The sequence below is a fragment of the Pleurodeles waltl genome, chromosome 12, assembly GCF_031143425.1.
Source record: "Pleurodeles waltl isolate 20211129_DDA chromosome 12, aPleWal1.hap1.20221129, whole genome shotgun sequence".
NCBI classification, from domain to species: Eukaryota; Metazoa; Chordata; class Amphibia; order Caudata; family Salamandridae; genus Pleurodeles; species Pleurodeles waltl.
The window spans coordinates 599,086,839-599,107,495 of NC_090451.1; the positions used below are offsets into that span (position 1 = coordinate 599,086,839).

Consider the following 20,657-nt stretch of genomic DNA (forward strand, 5'->3'; position numbering starts at 1 on the left):
TGATTCAGGAAGGGCCTGGCTTGGCAGTTCGGGCTGGGCTCTTCCTATTGGAGCAGGGTCAAGACTGATTTGCATATAACTGGGTCCAAACTGAGGTGGCATGATGTGCCAAATAACAATGGATTGGCATGCGGCCCAAGTGATTACTAGTGAATGAGATTAATTCAAGCAATTCATATATCACTGTTTTGTTTACTTATTGTGTTGCCCTAAGTAGAACAGGCATGCCCAGACGTGGGTCCCTTGCACACTGTGTCACTGGAACCAATTAGCACCTGGCTGATGAGCCCATAACTAGGGCCAAACCGGTCCTCGATTGCTTGTGTTCTAGTTCAGAGAGGGCCTGGCTTGGCAATTTGGGTTGGACTGTTCCTATTAGAGTATGGTCAAGACTGATTTGCCTATAGCTGCATCCAAACTGAGGTGGCATTGTGTGTAAAATACCAATGATTTGGGATGTGGCTCGATTGATAACCAGTGGCTGAGATTAATTAAGGCATTCCATTGATCACTGTTTTGTATTATTATTGTGTCACGCTAAGTGGAACGGTATGCCCAGACATGGGATCCATGAACACTGTGTCACTGGATCCAAGCTGTACCTGACTGATGAGCCCATTAATAAGGACTAAGCCAGTCCGGGGTTGCTTGTGTTCTGGTTTAGGAATGAACTGGGTTGGTAGTTCAGGCTGAACTGTTCCTTTTGGAGCAGGGTCGATTGATTTGCATATAGCTGGGTCAAAACTGAGGTGGCATTTTGTGCAAAATAACGATGGGTTAGGATACAACCTGCGTGGTTAGCAGTGGCTGAGATTAATTCAAGCATTCCATCCATCACTGTTTTGTATACTTAATGCTATTTTTGTATGAACATGGGTGCATTCATGATTCTTAGTCTTTTGCATTTTGATTCAAAGTCAGTTGCTTTGTGTGTATTGCTATCTGGACCTGTTTTATTGTGCACTATGTCTCAGCATGGGGTTTTGGTTTGACTGCATGTGTGTCTGTGCACGTGTCTCCTTCTCTGCATTGCCTATAAGGCCAGACGTTTTGTCCTTGCATGCTTTCTTTGGATGTAGAGGGAAGTTCTAATGCATTGAGTCAGTTGTTGAGGAAGGGTTGCCCGAAGCTCATTCGTGATCCCATTCCTGTTACTAACAGCACAGCAAAACATCTGTGACACATCTTTCATTGCAACACATAGTATTAGCGCATCCAGCGCATGAATAAGAAAACACCCATCAGTCAGACAACGTCACAGTTGGCACAGGTATTCAGTAATTGCTACTGTCTTGGCGTGCAACAGACTATCAAAGACAAGTTTCCCCCGATATCTTCGGAGTTTGACAGCAACAATGAGAAGACTCCCAATTCACCTCACCTCGCTAGCAATACATGTACATCCCTGTGCGTGTGACGGGAGGTATCTATTCTAAAATCTATGACTAACTATTGGAAACTGCATTTTATATATGTATTTGATGTAGAACAACACTAATTATACCTACGTGCAAAAACTGTTTTCTACAAAGCAGCTAACTATGTTTTTGGAGGATCTGAACTCCTCAGTATTCGCCTGCAAGTGTGCACCGAAATAAAAATGTTGGAGGGTGCTGTCCCACTGGAGTAATTGACTGACTGGAATATTTTACTTGAAAGTGCTCCTAATCATTATTATGCAAGCCATTTAATGGATGGTGAAAGCCTACAATATATTACGTTATTTTAGACACATAGGTCCTCTTTACAAGTGGACATTTAAATATACTGGGGCTGGTAACAGGAGTATCTTTACACCCGACTTACCAAGGCCCCCAGTATTGTCAATTTATGATGAGGCCTTTAGCTATAAGGCATACAGGGGTTGTATCATCTCCATAGCCTTGGTCTTTTTATAAATGACATATACTTATACCAGACAAGAACATTGCTTCCATTTTCTTGCGATAATGGCATTACTCCTAGTCCTACTCCCTCGCCTTCCTTTTAAACCAATGAGGCCTCCTGCCTCCCCCCTAGACCCTCCCTTCCCCTTTCAAAAACCCCCCCCACCCTGAACTCCTCCTGTACAAAAACCAAGCCCAAGCAGCAACTCGGACAGTCCGTACCGGGAGGGCGGGAGGGAACGGAAAAGGAAGGCGAGGGAGTAGGACTAGGAGTAATGCCATTATCGCAAGAAAATGGAAGCATTACCTCCCGTCCCTCCCTCGCCTTCCTTTTAAACCAATGAGACATAGCAAGAAAAACACAGGAGACGGACACTGAGTTGCAAGAACCTTTATTCATATCCTGACTCAAGGACACCAAAACACCCTACCCCTATTACCTCATAGAGGATAAGACTCGGTGACCTAATACCGACTCCAAACTACCCAAGTCCGACAGCCTATAATGACGCACAAACGTCAAAGGTGAAGCCCAAGTGGCGGCCCTGCAAATTTCCACCACGGAGGTCCCTTGTAGTTCTGCCACTGTAGCCGCCATCCCACTGGTAGACCAACCCTGAATCCCTTGAGGAGGAACCACCCCTTTCAAGGAATAGGCCAACAGAATCAAAGATTTCACCCACTGACTCAAGGAAGCCGTGGAAGGTTTCTCACCTTTACGTGCCGGACCGAAATTAACAAAATGCGAATCCCCTTTCCGAAAAGAAGCCACCACCCGCAGGTACTCCAATAAAGCCCTGCGTACATCCAACGAATGCAAACGGACCTCCTCCCTTGAGGAGGGATCCGGACAAAATGAAGGAAGGATAACCTCCTGACGGGAATGGAATGAAGAATTGATCTTCGGGATAAAGGAAGGAACCGGAACCAGAACTACCCGATCGGGAAAAACCTTACAAAAAGGAAAGGAACAGGCCAATGCCCCCAATTCCCCTAACCGACGAGCCGAAGTAATGGCTACCAAAAAGAACGTCTTCAAAGACAGATGGCGTAAATCACAGTCCCCCAATGGCTCAAATGGGGCCTCCGTCAAAGCATCCAAAACCAAAGAAAGATCCCAGGAAGGAAAGGAACGTACTGGGCGAGGAAACAAATTAACCAGCCCTTGAAAAAATCTAGGCATCAGGTGCCCTTCATCCTGAAGATTACGCCACGGACCTCTGAATGCCTGAATCGCCACCCACTGTACCCTTAGAGATGCAACCGACAAACCCAACTGAGCGCCGTCCTGCAGGAACTGCATCACTTCAAAGATAGACGCGCAGGTAGGATCCAACTCATGATTCAAACACCAAGAAGAAAAAACCCGCCACTGTCTACCATAAGAAAGTAAAGTGGAACGCCGCCTGGAAGCCAGTAATGTAGAACTCAACGCTACAGGTACCCCCAGACCCGTCAAGCCCCGTCGTTCAACTTCCAGGCCGTCAAGTGCAACCTCCTCAACGACACCACTGAGAGGCAGGGAAACTCCAGGGCGGATGGACAAAGAGGCAGAGGCCACATCCTCCCTTCTGCCATCATCCTTAACAACGGGAACCAATTTGCTCGCGGCCAAAGAGGTGCAATCAGGATAACCCTGGAGCCCAGATCCCTCACCCTCAACAGAAAAGCCCTGAGAAGTTGAAACGGAGGGAATGCATACAACAGACCCCTCGGCCAAGGACATGACATCCCGTCCACCTCCCAGGCCTGGGGACACCGAAACCGGGAGCAGAAGCGATCCAACTTCGCATTTTCTGCGGACGCAAACACATCCAACACTGGAAGCCTCCAAAGCCGAACCAGATGCAGAAACATAGACTTCCGGAGGGAGAAAAGTTGAGACGAAGGAATCACCCTGCTCAGAAGATCCGCCCGAACATTGACCACCCCCCGAATGTACGTAGCCCTGAGAGAAGGAACCCACTCCTGAGCCCACACAAAAATCTCCCTGGCTAGACTGAACAGAGCCCTTGACCTGGTCCCTCCTTGCCGGTTGACATAAGCTTTGGCCACTAAGTTGTCCGTCCGAATAAGAACCGCCGTCCCCCTTAGGGACCCCTGGAAATGGACCAGAGCCAGAAAGACCGCTCTTAATTCGCGCCAATTCAATGACCGACTCGCCTCCCGAGGGGACCAAAACCCCTGAACCTGAGCCGACCCTATCCACGCACCCCAACCGGAGAGGCTGGCATCCGTAGTCACCACCACGGGCCTCAGAGGAGACAAAGACACCCCTACCCGAAGATGATCTGCATCCAACCACCATTGCAACTCCCTGCGAATCAATATGGACCCCGGAACCCTGTCCTTCAGAGAACCGGACCCCGGAGTCCACCTTTTCAAGAACCACGTCATCAAGCACAGGAGATGGAAACGCGCCCAAGGAACCAGAAATATCACAGATGCCAAATGACCCTGCAGCCTCAACCAAAGAAGAGCTTGTGGCGCAGTCAGTAATACAACCTTCTTGACCAAGGCCTGGAGTACACCCAACCTCTTCTCTGATACCGACACCAAGCCTAGAAGAGTCTGAAACCGAGCCCCCAGAAAAACCAGATCCTGGGACGGAACTAAATCTGATTTTTCCCAATTGATTAAAAACCTGTGGTTTTGCAGGACCCCCAGAACTTGGTCCACCTGTCTCTGCAACAGGACCCGCGACTGGGCATGAATCAAAATGTTGTCCAGATATGGATGAATAAACACCCCCTCTGAATGTAGCAAAGCCACCAGGGGGGCCAGCACCTTTGTGAAAATTCGAGGAGAAGATTTCAGACCGAAAGGAAGAACGCAAAACTGGTAGTGTTCTTGATCCACGGCAAACCTCAGGAACCTCTGAGAAGATCTTGCCACAGGCACGTGCAGGTAAGCATCCTGCAGGTCCAGCGACACAAGAAAGTCCCCTTGCCTGACCAATGGAAAGATAGTCTGAATAGACAGCATGCGGAAATGCACCGTCCTGATCCAAGTGTTCACCTCCTTCAGATTGAGCACAGGTCGAAAACCCCCTGAAACTTTCTGCACAAGAAACAGGACCGAATAAGTTCCCCGACCCCTTTCTTCCAGTGGAACGCGGGAAATGGCCCCCTTGACCAACAAGTCCCTTACTCCGTCCAATAATGCCCTTCTCCTGGACCCCCCTGAAGGCAGAGGGGTGGGACGCACCCCTGAATCTGGAGGAACCCTCACAAAATCGATGACATAACCATTGGCCACAATGTCTAGCACCCAACGATCGTTGATACTCTCCTCCCAAGCTGAAAGAAAGTGACTCAGCCTTCCCCCAACCGGCCCTATGCCAGGCCCACAGTGATTGTCAGGACCCCTTCTTAAAACCACCTCGGTTCGCAGGAGCAGCCTTCTTAGGAGAAAAACGCGGCTGAAAATGCCGTTTCCTAAATGAAAAGGATTTGGCCTCCCTATTCGGAGAAGATCGGGAATGCTTCTTCCACCCTTTACTAGAAGTAGAACCCCCTTTATAAGGTAAGGCATGTTTCCTTGGAAAGCATGGATGGCAATTGCTCTCCAAACAAGTTACGACCTTCAAACGGCAGTCTCAGCAAGGCCGCCTTCTCCCCTGCGTCAGCCTTCCAGGAACGCAGCCAGAGGGACCTACGAGCCCCAATCAAAGCCCCAGAGGCCAGCGCCGAAGTACGGACCACATCCGAAGAAACATCCGCCAACAATCTGGCCTGTTGTTCCATAACAGCCAGGAGCTCTGAACATTCAGCACCTTCCTGAACAGCCACCGCCAGCTTATCAAAGTCTTGCACCAACGATTGGGCCGCATAAGCAGAATAAATACCTGCCCTTAGCGCCAGATTCTCACCGGCAAATGCCCTTTTAAGACCTGAATCCACTTTGCGATCCATGGCATCCGTAGGCACACAATCCTCCGGATTTACTGCCGTTTTGCCAATCAGGGTAGCTAAAATAGAATCCAGGCGGACCGAAGGAGGTAATACCTCCTCACCCTCAAGTAAATACAGTTTCTGCAGGAATCGTGGAACCTGAGCTTTATCCACATCTTTCTATTCACGAAACACCATATCCTTCACAGGTCCCTGAAAAGGCATGGTAAACTTGGAAGGGGTCTGATATTGAGGAAATAAGTGAGAATCCGAGCTTGAAGGATGAAACACCGGGAAACCCAAATTGTCCCGAACATGTGCCATCACCTCCCACATTTCCTCTCTGGATACATATTTTCCCTCAGATGACGTAGACGGGGCCTCATCACCCTCACTGTCTGACGAGGACTTCCTTGTAGCAGCCGATGAATGAGAAATCTTAGAGTGACCAGTCCTGGTCACCCCTGCTTGAAGAGCCCTGGTAACAGCCACTTCAATCATCTCCTGCACCTCCTTCCTGGACATGAGGGGAGTGCCCCTATCCTGTAACTGTGAGCCCCCAGGATTGGAAACACTAGCAGCACCCTCCTTTTCCGAAGAGGAAGATGAGACAATCCTATGCCTCTTTGCCTGAACCTTCGGCATGACAATATCCAAACAACACTGCCTTACATCCCAAATCACTGCTCATATATAGTGACAAGGACCTCCCCCCTAGAAATAAACCAATCCCCAAAAAGGTCAAACATTTCTGGCCAAACCATAAAACTGCGGGCAAAACGCCCGTCCTACCCGTCGATTCGTGGAATCTCAGCCCAAAAGTCTCCATCCCGCAGTTCCTCGCTGCTCAGCAGCGCGGTAACCCGGAAACAAAGCCCCAGCCACAAAGGGCCGGTCGACCCCGTCAGCCGGCCCTCCTTCCGCGTAGTTCTGAGCAGCCCGGCTGCTCGCTTTCAAACGCAATCAGCCGCTGCACTCCTCGCGGAGCTCCGCACCCCGAGGAGTGCCTCCAACGAAGACCTCCAGGCCCGCCGTGCAGGTAAGGGAAAGAAAAACGTCTAGCGTGGGCTAGACAAAAGAAACAGGAGGAGTTAAGGGTGTGGGGGGGGTTTTGAAAGGGGAAGGGAGGGTCTAGGGGGGAGGCGGGAGGCCTCATTGGTTTAAAAGGAAGGCGAGGGAGGGACGGGAGGTAATGACACTGTCGCCTGATGGCACTTTCTGTCCACAGTATATTTAATAATAATTCATCAAGTGGATATTAGTTCTACGACTGCAATTTCTTTGGTTATACATGCAAGTTATCATTTAAAAAGGTAACAACTGCTCTCGTGTTCTTTTCACAGTTAGTTGTTTGGGGTGCTCTAAAAGTAGTGTTTCATATTTTCAGTCCCATACGGAAGTTGGCTTTCTCCTACATATCAAGCATTACAAAAGCCAATAGGTCTGTTTTAATATGCTAATACAAGATCTACCTTTAACTGTACCTGCTTCTGAACCCCAAAAAGCCTTTCTTCTCATACCCCTATCCATAACTGAACCATAAAAACACATTGCCTCGTTACCTCCATGTACCATTGCCCCTTGATGCCACACCTCTTAACCCTTAAAATCTCCCTTCTTTTTAAATTACATTAAAATTGTCATTAAAAAAATTCTTTCCAGCGTTGTTAAAGACGTACATTGCAAAAGAAGCGTAAAAAGGGCCTATGTTGTACGTACCTGCATTGTAAAGGCTTGTGTTGTAATGTCTATTGCAATAAACGTTCCATATCCACTATTGAAATTAACACAACTCATTGATAACACTGAATGGCCAATTAAACCTGAACTAGATTATTCATACATGTAAGCCATTTTCAAGTTTGATATTATTGAGGTGACTTATAACCAAATACTTGACATAGGTATTGTTCATGACTCTGTCTATTTCCGAGAAGTTAATGCATCCAAATTGTTGATGGCAGAAATAATGACATGGGTTAGAAAACGTTTGACTACTATATTCTTCAGTATGTGACATAAACTTGCAAACAACAAGATTTACAAGAATATCCTGCATTCATTTAATGGCAAGATGCAGGGAAGAGTGACTCCTTCATCTTCTGATATTTAATGGTTAAGGTGATAGTGGAACAATTCTTGCTGCCAGCAGGGTGGGAAGGATGGCAAGTGAGCTGATACTGCTGTGTCATCTGTATTTAATTCACTCGCCCACAATGCTGTTGTGAAATGACTATTACTCTCCAGGGATACATTGCAGCATCAGTATCCCACAACTCCAGATCTGTGTATGGATGATGATGGCTTGTGGGAAGTGGGTCATAAATAGCCCGTGTAGCTAAGGTTGTTTAGGTTCCATAAACTGATGTATCCAACAATCTTGCTGCTTTTTAACCATAGCATATATCTTGTTCTTTGTTGTATCTCTGTATTTGGAACTGTCAAAGGTTTCTTAATTATGTATTTGTGATCTGACTATGGATTCAGTTCACCTTCTAGCAGCGTTGCCCCGGCCGCCCTCTTATCACCAAATTTAGCAGGCAATAATCTAGGCATAGAGATATTTTCGACAATTCTAAACAGCGATGTGTAAGAATCTTAGATTGTCAAATGTGGACGGCGTCTGCACTGTATCTGTGCTTAAAGTTGCAGTAGCATTAATATGGAGATATAGGACAGAGATATTTTTTTCTGTAATGTATGTTACCATTCTTTCAAATGGCATTTACATATAGTAGGATCTTTTTTGAGAATCATTGAAACCTTATTTCCTTCAAGCCAGCATTTCTCCCATCTGACACCTTTACCTGAAAACAAAAACTCGAGATGACCAAAGAAAGAATACTGCATGTTGGGATAAAGCCACCATATTTAAGTCATTTAACAGCAGTCCATAGCTGCCCTCTTATCACCCCAAATATCAACAGGGTGCATTAAGCATAAGTCAGGTAGAATACTGCATTACCTCACCTTCATAACAAAAACGAATCAGACCTTATTTCAGTAAATTCCAACAAATACATTGCTTAGCTGGAGTCACTCTAATGTCAAAGTCTGGGTGGGTGTTTAGGAATGTAGATGTGTCCAGGACAAGTTGATTTCAGTTTTGACTTTAGTATGGAAGACATATCTATTTTTACACAATCTTTAACTTGTACACACAAAAATCCTTACATAATCCATGCCTTGGATCCAGGGTCCACATTGAGGCACTAAGAAACTGACTAGTGTTGCAGACCTGAATTAAGATTTTTGCAAAATCCACAATTTCATCTAAAGGGCAAAATGAAAAGTTATAACAGAGTCATCCACTTTCTTCCTGAGAATAAAATGAAGTTGTAACAAATACCATGTTTTTTTGTCAAGGTCCCGACTGAACACATTATAAAGTTCAAATGTTTGGCCCAATCCATGTGGTATAGTCATTCAGTTATTCATTGCTCCATCCACCCATATAACCACTCTTCCATTCGTCCATCAGTTTATCTGTCCGTTCATCCGTCGTACTAGCTACATATCTGAGAACAAGTGCCTAAATAAAATATGGAATAGCTACTGCTGGATCAGCCAAAACTTTAGAATCTCGTAAAGGATAAGTGTGTTTTGCAGCTGTTCTATTCATAGAAGCCATCTATCTGTCTATCTATCTAATAATGCCAGGCAGTTGAAACATGATTTTCTGATATGTTGTATTAGCCCAAAGTTATTTGGGTCACTGCCAGTAGATTTTTTAAGCCCCCAAAAAAGAGAAGGAAATGTGTCACTTGCACATCTCCACTGAGTTATGCTTACAATGGCAAGAGTCTTCTGAGTAGGCTAAACCTGTCAGAGAACTCCTTATCTGCAGATATTACAATAGAGCACTAACCCATCCCACCCAGCACTACACAGATATTTATTTGTTGTACTTTATGATTATATATTATACACTATTTGCCTATACAGAATGTGAATAACAATGATTACAAATATTAGAAACTGCAAGTAATGGTTACATTAAGGTTAGGGTAAAGGTTAGATACATCCCATTCTCATTCCATCACACATCTGTAATCATTTAGCCTACTCTCTTCCTAAGTTATAACTAGCTGTCCTACAGCATAGTTGTATTCATTTATTTGTATAAGACAAGTTATGTCAACTTCCCTGTGTACCTCACTATTTCATCAGACATGAAGTGAGAACTCAATGTTTTAGCAGCCATCTAGCAAGTGGTCCATATGTTCCACCTTGCCCCAGGCACCCTGATGGAGATCCTACCCCTGGGATTTGTAGCGTAAGGAGGGGTAGGGTTTAGGGTATGGGAAAACAGTCATGATCTCCTTCACAGCCACCAACATTGGGTACGCAGGAAAGAATGGTTTTAGTCAATGATAGGAATGTGGATGTATTATCGTACTCTGTTAAGGTTAGGCATCCCTTGAACTCTGTAAATACTTTGTGAACAGGATTGTGGCTACTGCATTTAATTTAAGATTATGATTAACAATATTTTGCGAATAAAATACGGCCGGGGGTTTACGACTCCTAATCCCAAAGTGAAGTGCATCTAAGGTTTTTAATTCAAGTTTACGAGGAGGGGGGTAAGTGGTGTTTGGTGGTAGGAGGCCTCGGCAATACCAGGCCATATTGGAGGAGCAGGCTGGGAGAACTCCACGTTAAATTAAAGGGAGGGGGACCAGCGCCATGTCACTATTGCGAGGGGTGGCGCGTTAATGAAGGGAAACGCACAAACGTGCGAAGAGCTCTGAGATTCTGCATAAACTGCCTAGGCTCGATGACTAATGAAGAGTCCGCCTCAGCACCCTTGCTGTTATGTGCCAGCTACATTCACAGCAAAACAAAACAAGAAAGTGGGAGTTAATGCAGATAGTGAAAAAGGCAGCACGGTTAGCATTCATTCGCCCTGTGCCTGCGGTATGGCAAGTACCGCCCTACTTACAACAGGGCCCTGGGACACTAGGAGCTAGACCAACTTCATAAATGGATTGAGAGGAGCAGTCAAAGGAATAGCATGATAGAAATACATTGGATACCTGTGAAAAGGACCCAGCACTGCATGAAACACCTGCCTTAGGATACAGCTATACTGTGTGTGAAGGTGGGGTCCCCGAGATCAAGGATGAAGCGTTACACTACTACTTTCCAGTACATAGGCAGTGTTTATTTTACATCCCAGCTTCTCTCTCCTCCGCTCTTGCTGTGCTCCAGTTAGAGGCACAAACGAGAGCCCCTGCGAGAAGCAAGAACATTAGACGAGATTGGGGGGATAGGTAATGGTGGCACATTGAACTGAGCCTTCAGTTCTCCATATTTGTTTCCACACAGAGGGTTCAGGTTTAATCAGCAATAGCGTGCTGACCAATTACACTCAGAGCAGTACAATCCCATCCAACGTTTTTGAGACAAATCCACCACAGCACCAACTTGAAAGTGGCACTGTGGACCCTAAACCGTCAATGTACAAACACTGGGGCCCTTTCAATGCCGAAATCAGTGTCAGAAGGCGTACCTTTACTGGGGCCACAGCAGACCCCCGAGAATGCAGGCACAGAAGGCAGTATGAAAACAACTGTAAACAGGCCCCAATCTGGCTACACTTGCGCACTGCCTTCTGCCCTAGGCTCTGCTCACAGCCCACACTGTCCCATCCGGCAAAAGCTGTGGCATACTATCAAGCCCAGTACCCTGGCATTCAAATCTGACTTCTCCAAGAGGCAATCAAAAGAGATATGATCCCGGAAGTGCTACGGAGAGGATGTGGCCTAACGGCCAAAGCTGCAGACTTTGAAGCTGTGTCCTTGTGTAACGTAACTGGTGGTGATGGCTGGATATACGCTGTAAAAAAAATTGCAAAAAATGACACTTAAAGATAGACATATAAGAAATACACTCATGGTTAACAGCACCGTTCTTTCGCAAGTAAAGGGTGTCAGCAGTTTCCGTGCTGTGTAACCACCCTGGATCAGACCCAGAGTCACTCAGCATATTTAAGTAGATTAGCACTGCCACTGTGGTTTAAAAAAAACATGGAGAGCTGGAGGGGGTGGGGTAAATATGAAAAGAATGATGACGAGGGGGGGATTTAAAAATCACTGATTTGGGGAGTGTGGGGTGGCTTTAGAATCGTTGTGAAATCGACCTACACAATAAGAACTATCAATAAATGCTGTGCTGCAAAGTAGAACAAAAAAACAACAACAAAAAAAACGCTGGACCGCAATCAAAGTTAAAAAAAGAAAAGCTCCACACATCAAAGCGACACATGGCGGATGGAAATGAGTAGTTGTACCATGGGAGCCTGATAAGACAAAAGCACAGAAACAGAAATGCAAAAACCATTGGTAAAAGCAAGAACATACTGCTACAACCAATTAAAACTGAGGAAAACTAAGCGGCAAGCACAGGACCCAGTAAAAGCAAGGAAATCAAGAGGAGGCGGGAAGTGAGCCCCTTTTAAGATGTATTTAATACAAAATATTTCACAAGCATGGTGCAAGCGCTCTGCAGGCGAAACCTAAACACATAGGGCCAGATGTAGTAAAAATCTGGATTGCGACTCGCAAATTGCGAGTCAGACTGACTCGCAATTCAGAATGTAGGATGGTGTCCCTGACACCATCTGCGACTCGCAAGGGGGTCACAAAGGCCCACCTCATTAATATTAATGAGGTGGGTCGCAATTTGCGACCCCCTTGCAAGTGGCGGCACTCACAGGGATGGTGGCCTTCTGGAGACAGCAGACCACCATGTCTGTGACTGCTTTTAAATAAAGCCGTTTTTTGTAATGCAGTCCGTTTTCCTTAAAGGAAAATGAGATGCATTACCCCTTCCTAATTGCGACTCACAGTCCTGTTTTATAAGTCGGTAACCAGGTTACCGACTCACAAAACGGGGATTGGGCATCGCGATGTGCTTTTTGCACGTTGCAAACAGCGAAATTCGCTGTTTGTTACTTGCAAAAAGTTTTGAACATCTGGCCCTAAGTTCTTTAACAAACAGAGAGGCTCACATGTGGGTGCAAGTAGAGATTACTTTTCAAGTTCTCTCGAAGTAAGCTAAGACAATATCAAGGATGTATGCTTCAGTGCACTTCTTAAAATTTGAACAAAAAGTATTGAATGTCCCCCAGGGCAAAACAAGAGCCAAATGCAATCTGACCTCTCCTCGCTCCATCGATCATCATGCATAAGAAACAAACAAGATTCTTGCTATTTGCTATTAAATCTTCTTACTGAGTCATTGAGGGCTTTCACTGAGATCCCGCCCCTCCAGAAAGAACTAAGAATAATGTTCAACCAAGCGAGGGCAGCCTGAGGAAATGTTTTTGGCCAACTAACCAATTTCAGATATTACCAGCTCAAACAGCTGCCAGAGTCCTAGCGCAAACAAATCATTAGCCCCAAGGTGCAGCACAATGATGTCCGGTGACGAGTAGCCTAAAGGGGGCATTGAATCCAGGAATGTCCTTAATTGAGTGAGCCGCAGCCCACCGCGGCCAAAGACAGAGATGCCACAACCAGCCTCCGATGCGCGTGACGCAAAGGCACTCCTTGCAAATAGTTCACCTGCACGTCGGACATGGGAATGTCCGATTACCCAAACCATGATGATACCCGCAACTCCTGCGTGCACCAGAGTTTTTGGAACCGTCAAATACTTGCGGCGGATGTCTGCAAAGAGTACAAAGAAAGAGAGGTGTCAAGGACATGAACTCACAGCATATGCACCCTCACATATCGCTTGTAGCAATCCGATGACCACCTTCCAATTCTCTTAACCGCTGCTCCTGGGAAACCCATTGCCACAGCCGCTGTGGCTGCCCCTATCCTAAAGGAGTGAGTGCCAAAATCTGAGGCATCCAAACCCTCTGCCAGAAGGGAACGCTTGAGTACCTGTGAGAATTGGTACCTAGTAAGTGGCGTGCCATCCACATGCACCAAAACCGCACCCGTCGCCCCTGGAGTGCGCAGTGCTAGGAAGGCCTCCAAGTTCCGTAGAGGACATGCATTACCCGGGGCTCTATGCAATAGAATGTGGCCCCCCCTTTCCATCCTGATCCGTCTTGGAGCGGGGAACAGTAATCGCCAGACACCCAGACCCCTCCGACCAATGAATACTCGCCAACTGCAGACCCCCTGAGGTGTCCCGTTTGTTGCGCGCCACCAGTTCACCCAATCTAAAAGCTCCATATAAGGCAAGGGTAAAGGCTTACTTAAATAAGGCAACCTCCGAGGGAGAAGTACAAACACGATCCAACACGACTAGCAAGGCCCCAAACTTTGTCACATCAATGGGCCGCCGAGTGTCCGGCTTAGAGCCTTGAATGCACTGCCATCCCCGAAGGGCCCTTCTTGCTAAAAATTATTTTGTCCCTTTCGGACAGCCCTCCTAGTTGCGCAAAGAAAGAAATAGCAGCGGAGTAACGCCTGGCGCACGCAATTGACCTCCCCTCAGCCTTCAAAACTTTTTAAAATGCCAAGATTGAAGCCGGATCAAAACACGTTGGCGATACCGCCCCACCTCTGAAATCAACATATGCTGCAAATGCTCCCTGGTAAGCCTTCAGCGTCCTGGGTGCTAAACTGGCTGCCACGAGGTCCCGTATTCTTTGGCACCAATTTGCCACAGATGCTCTGGAAAGGGCGTTGGGAACTCCTCCGCTCCGGGGAGATAAGAACTGAAAAACTGCATCTTAAAACGTCAGCAGCGTTATTCAACACTCCAGGTAAGTGCTTAGCTCTGAAGGTCACATTCAACCTTAAACACAATAAAACTATCTCTTTCAGCAGCCTTAGGATCATCTTGCACTTAGCTGCTTGCTGGTTAATCCACTCAACAACAGACATATTATCAGACCAGAAAAGAACAGCTCCAGGAAACCAATATTGGCCACTAGGCCCTCCTAGACCGTCTTAGGGCCATCGCTGAGTGCACCATGCTGTACCAAATATAGCCCCAAAGCCTATGCTCCCAGCTGCATGAGTAAAAAGTCCCAATTCCTCGTTGGACCTCGGCGGACTAGGCCACACCACTGTCCCATTAAAGTCACTCATATCTTGTTTGACCTCATTGGAAAGCCTGGTGTGATGATGCTTGACTTTTAACCGTGACATGGCTTGGGCAATTGACCGAGAAAAGGGGCGCCCCATGGGTATGATTCGCAGCGCAAAGTTGAGCTGCCCGGCCAAGCACTGCAACTGATGAAGCGTCAACTTCTGCGCCCTTAGGCAAGACCGCAACGTGTGTGAAAAGGACACCACTTTCTCCTAAGGCAATCTGGACACACCTGCCACTCAATCCAACTCTATCCTTAGGAATTCAATCATGGAGAAGGGGCCCACCGTCTTTCCTTCAGCAAGTGGAACCCCAAATTCCTTCATGGGTTTTTTAAATAAGTCCAACGCACCAGCACAGTGATTAGATCCAGCGGGCCCCAGAAAGAGGAAATCATCTAAGTAGTGTAAAACCCACCTATGCCGTGCCCTGTCCCTAAATACCCACTACAAGAAGGTACTAAACTTCTCAAAATAGGCACATGACACAGAGAGCAGCCCATACGCATACACCTATCAAAGTAATACTGTCCTTACCACTGGAAACCCAACAAGCGGAAGTCCTCGGGATGCACTGGCAACAACTGAAACGCAGATTGAATGTCCGATTTCACCATCAAAGCTCCAGGCCCCAGCTCCTGCAGCATTTGAATTGCCTGATCCAAAGAAGCATACCTAACCAAACACAATGCCCCATCAATGGCCTCATTCACCGACTGCCACTTTGGAGCGGACAGATTGTGAATCAGTCTGAACTCCCCTGGCTCTTTCTTGGGGACTACCCCTAAAGGAGAACAAACAAAGCCCTGCATGGAAATTTCATCGAAGGGCCCCGCCACCCGCCCCAAATCCAGTTCCTTCTTGATCTTTCTACTTGCCACACCGGGGTTGGAGCGCAAAGACAGCTGGTTCTTACAATGGGGTGAGCCAACATAGTCCTGAGCTGGTATCCTGAAACCGTCCTTAAAGCCCAAATACAACACCTGCGCAGCTTCTTGGTTGGGGTAAACGTTAAGTCAAGGGACCATAGCCAAAAGATTAACGGGGGACGAAGCTTTAACAAAAGATACTGTGCGACCCGCGCACCCCAAATTGTCTATCCTGTTTCTTGGCCCCTTTATCTTTTGATTTTTTTAAACACTTGAATTCTGGGTGGGAGGCCTGGCCACAAAAGGAGCAGCAGTGCTTAAAACGGCATGTCCCGGGAGACCGGGAGCAAGTGTGCCGGTTGAAATCCCAGCAGGCTCCCCTCTTGGCCCCAGTACCCCCTGAGGCTCCTGCGTCTGTCCCTGCAGGTCCACGAAAAAGCTGCTGGGCCGGCCCCTGAGTGCGATTAGTATAACGCAACCAAGTGATTATGTGTATCTGATCCCAAGCCAGTGCAGGCTTGTACGCCTTAATTCTCCTGAATTCCTTATCATATTCCTTCCATGCCGTGCCACCATATTCGTCATGTGCCTCCACAATCCTGTTCTGATAGCAAGCTAACTGGGCACCTAAGTCACTGAAGCGTTCAGCTAGAATGGCTTTATAAATGGAGAACGCTCTAATCCAGTTGGACAAAGACTACTCCACTCCCCTTCTTTGTGGCCAATGTCCACACTCTCTCGAATGTGCGCACTCTTTGCAATGCCGCACCTCCTCATTCTCAGCTTTGTCAACCAGCAAACTGAAGATATCAATGTACGCCCCCTTCCAAATCTTCTCCCTCACCTGAACCGGTACATGTAGACCTAACTGTTCATGCTCTGAGCAAATATCCCCAAAGGGCATACGGGTGACCAGTACCTAAACTTGCGGTTTCCCGGACCACCGAAGTCATTGCTGTAGAGGTCACCACCGCTGGGGGATTAACTGCCTGGGTTGCGGGCGCGCCCGACGCAGAAGTAACCGGCTGTGCTGCAGACGATGCATCAGTAGCCAACTGGTCCCCCCCTGTAAGGGTTGGGGAGAAGGAGCTGCCCCCCTGCACCCCCCACTAGTGTTTGACTCTGTCCCTTTTTTTTTTAGACCCCTGGGCACCCTTCGCAGTGCCCAACCTGGAAACCAGTTGTCGCGCCTTTTCCCTAACGTCTCCCTCATTAGCCCCAGACAATGGGCCCCCCACTAAATTGGTGGACAGCAACTCCATCTCAGACAACCATGGCAATACAGACGTCAAATGGCCCACAAGATCCCGCTGACTGGCCTCCCCAGTGTCTTTACCCGCAAATGTGTTTGTTGTAGGGACCACAACGCCCGCAGTCTGCCCTGGCACCAGACTCTGGACCCCACTCCTAGCGTGCCCTGCATCCACCACTGGTGATGCACTAACCTCAGGCTGCGTTGAATCTAGATTGATACAATTCCCAACCTGCGCTGGGGTGACCTCCGCCCGCCTCCCCCTAGGGCCTTTACCCTTCCTCTGTCCCCGCACCCTCTTCGGAGATAGGGGGATTGCCTCGCTAGATGGTGCTCCCGCCCCTAAAGAAGAAGTCTGTGCCTTCAAGGATGCTATGGCCTGGTCCATAGCGTCCATCCTAAGCATCAGGACCTCAAGGAGCTCATCTGTTTGTGACCGTTTCTCAGCCATGACCACTAGAACAGCAAAAACTATAAAAGGGCCCCTAAGAGGAAAACACCTCCAAACAGGAAATCGCTCACTGACCCCAAAGGGACTCCTCTTCCAAGAAATAACTTAATGTAAGGACCACCTTACCATAAACCCCAACAGTTATGACAAAGGGCACCTCCCCTACATGTGCAGCACTATCTGTCAAGCAAAGCAGGACCACTGATGCTCCCAACACAATATTGTCCAGGTGGCCGCTCACCCAGCAGCCCAGGAACCCCACAGGAGCCACCACCGAGAGTAACTCGGGTCAGGTGAGCTAAGCTCAAACCCCTACGGCCCCCTGTGAGGCTTGCTGGCCACTCGCGTCGTCCTCTTCTCCCTTCCAATGCGTCAGAAAGCAACCTGCAAACTGGAGCACCAAACAAAATTAATTAAAAATATTAAAAATTGCCAAAGAAAGAAAAAGGAAAAAAAGTAGCCCAAAAAACAGCCCAAAAGGAGCCCAACAGACGCCCAAGAAAGAAAAATAGCCCAAACAAAAGAAAAGTAAGAAAAATAGCCCAAATTCCTGCTGCGGCCACTGGGGCCCCCTGATCCGATGGGCGAGCACGAGAAAGATGCGCTCGCCACGCGTGTCAAAGAGCGCGCACAAAGAGCGCTTCCAGGGACGCCAAACAGTGTTTCCTGGGCTGCGGGCCCCTTCCCAGCCAATCGGCTGTGTTTTTCTTGATGGGTGGGGGCCGGGGAGCCTGTCGCTCCCCGACCCACACCCCACGTCCGGCCCGGCACTGCCACCATAAGCGGGGCCCCCCTGATTGGGGTGGTCCCGTGCATTGTCCGCAGCCAGCACTCTGCTCGCTTTCACCCTGTGTGAGGACACATCGTTTGTTCAGGCCTCTAATTTTATAATACTCTGATCTTTTAGTTAGCAGGTAAATCAATTAATATAATTATTTTGCCAAGCCTCCCACGACCAAATATAAGTAACTATGCAGTTTTTTCTAAAATTGTGCATTTTTCCAAAACAGACCCATCGCGCGGCCAAAGCAATCCATTCTTCCAGCTATTTCCGAAAACATATACTCCACAGTGCGAAGAGTGTGGTTATGTTGGTGTGCACAAAACTCTTTTAAACACATACATTAAATACTTAAAAGCATTGTAAAAACACGTTGTTTGCATTTGGTATATTAATCATTTGCACTACCTTATATCAACTATAACTGCCAATTCATCATTTTCCAATTTTCTTTAGCAGGTAAATTAAATAGTGCAGGTAATTTCGCACTTTGAAAATTGTTAATCACATAGGCGAAACCAAATGCTTTTGCTAATGCTTCTTCCTGCCTGTCAACGCGACTAAAGAAAACATAACACACAAGGACATATTTCATCAGTTTGCACAACTTGTATGGCTCGTCTTAAATTTAAGCAAGCATGTTCTCTAAGCCTTATGCTTCATGCACTCTGATGCATTCAGGTTTTACAACATCCATATTTCAAGTCCAATACATTCTGGTATTTTTTCAACCAAACCTGGTTTTAGAATAAAAGCAAACATTCTAACAGAGACCCACCCATGGTTAGCAGTGGGTTTTCCCATTATGGTACCAGTACATGGACACACTATTTTCATTCTAATATCTTGTTTGCTGGAGGCTCCATACTGCTGAGACAGGCCAACACGATGGATGCTTGGTTCCACAGTGTAGAGTGCAGAGCATTGTCGATGTGGGCTGCTCTTCAGACAGTGCAAAAACTAGAGGCATCTTTCACTCCTACATGTTCATGCATGGGCAAGTGACTACTAAGACTGTGGTATGCTTATTTCCATCCTTCTTTCACCTTTTATATTGGGAAAAGGACACATTTTCCCTGAACTGATACCTTGACAGATTGCTTTGCTTTGAGTCACGAAAGAGGTTGTCCTTGCTCTTTGTTTTGAAACTGTCTCGTCAGTAATGTTCCTCAGTCTCCTATTTCTGCACTGCTTGCTTCTTGCATCCCTGTTTCACTGCCATCCAGCTACACCGACATCTTCATCTTGTCTTTCAGTTTTTTCCCCCAGTCCGTCCTCGTTCTTGCTACATGATTCCAGCAGATTTTGAGTATACGTCCTTCTTATTGACCTAATAAATGCCCTTTTGGAATACTCAAGTAGTCAATCTTAGTTTTGTTGACCTTGACCTCCAGAACAGTAATACTTTTAAAGTTTGATTGAATCTTGTCAGGTGTAGCCTATACTTCAAGCAACACATCTCCGCTACAGCCCTCCTCTTAACCATCTGACCGTTGCCCATACCTCATCCACTCTGATACACTGCACCTCATTTCATAGTCTACACCCAAGTCCCATTATATTCCATCACTTAAGCGTAAGAGTTCTTAAAGTCAATAAAATGTGCCAAATGCCTGCACTTCCCTACAAAGAGCAGTGCTGTGACACTGGGCGGGTAATGACGTGCTTAGAAAGTCAATAACTTGTGTAAAAACCCTGTACTGGTCTTGTAAAGTCTGTCTTCATTCGAAGGTCAAATTGTTTTTGAAAAGTCAGTGAGTTGAGGTACAGGCGACATTCCACTCCTAACAAAGTTTGACTTGGAACGAAAGTTTTCACTGAAGGATTTTAGGCAATAAATGGGTTGGGATCATGGGGTGGGTATGAGCTTCTCTGACATGGATGTATTTTTGTTTTTTTCCCCCTACAATTAATGTGTGAAAACAATGTAGCATTAAGCTATTTTTCTCACTGAGTTTTCTATTTCTTTCCAGCCTCCAGACAGACTGTATACATGTTTTAAGAAAAGTAGGGACAAGTGCTGTTGGAACCCTAGCAGTCTTTCCCTTTCTTCTTGTAGTCTGTCGCCTACCACTGAGGGCTCCCTGTCACCCCTCTATGAAACACCTAGCGAAGAACAAAGAGAAACCCTTATTGAGGACCATAATTGCTCCTTTGAGGCAGCCTTGCTTCTTCAGCACTTCAGTGATCTCCATACATTTGTGATCGAGCAGTTGATCAAATTTGCAAAGGAGATCCCAGATTTCCGGTGAGTTTGTGCATTCCTATTTTCTTACCTATCTCTTAATCTATGTGTACTAAAATCCACATGAATGTAAAATGTTGCTAGCTGTGCACGCCTTTTTGACTATCTAAGGAAAACTGCTGTCTGAGCTATGCCTATTAAATAATATGTATACTTCTACATCTGACCATTAACCAAATAGTGCTAAAATTTCAGCATCATCACTCTCTGGCAGTCCATATGTT

General features: G+C 46.7%; 1 protein-coding gene across 2 annotated transcripts in view; it reads left to right on the forward strand.

Moving 5' to 3' along the window:
* The window catches only part of NR1I3 (nuclear receptor subfamily 1 group I member 3), a 493,273-nt gene that overhangs the window by 253,068 nt on the left and 219,548 nt on the right, over positions 1 to 20,657 (forward strand). For both annotated transcript variants that reach the window (XM_069217814.1, XM_069217815.1), the window contains exon 5: positions 20,162 to 20,436. In XM_069217814.1, the coding sequence (XP_069073915.1) occupies positions 20,162 to 20,436 (275 nt within the window). The remainder of the gene's footprint in view (positions 1 to 20,161; positions 20,437 to 20,657) is intronic.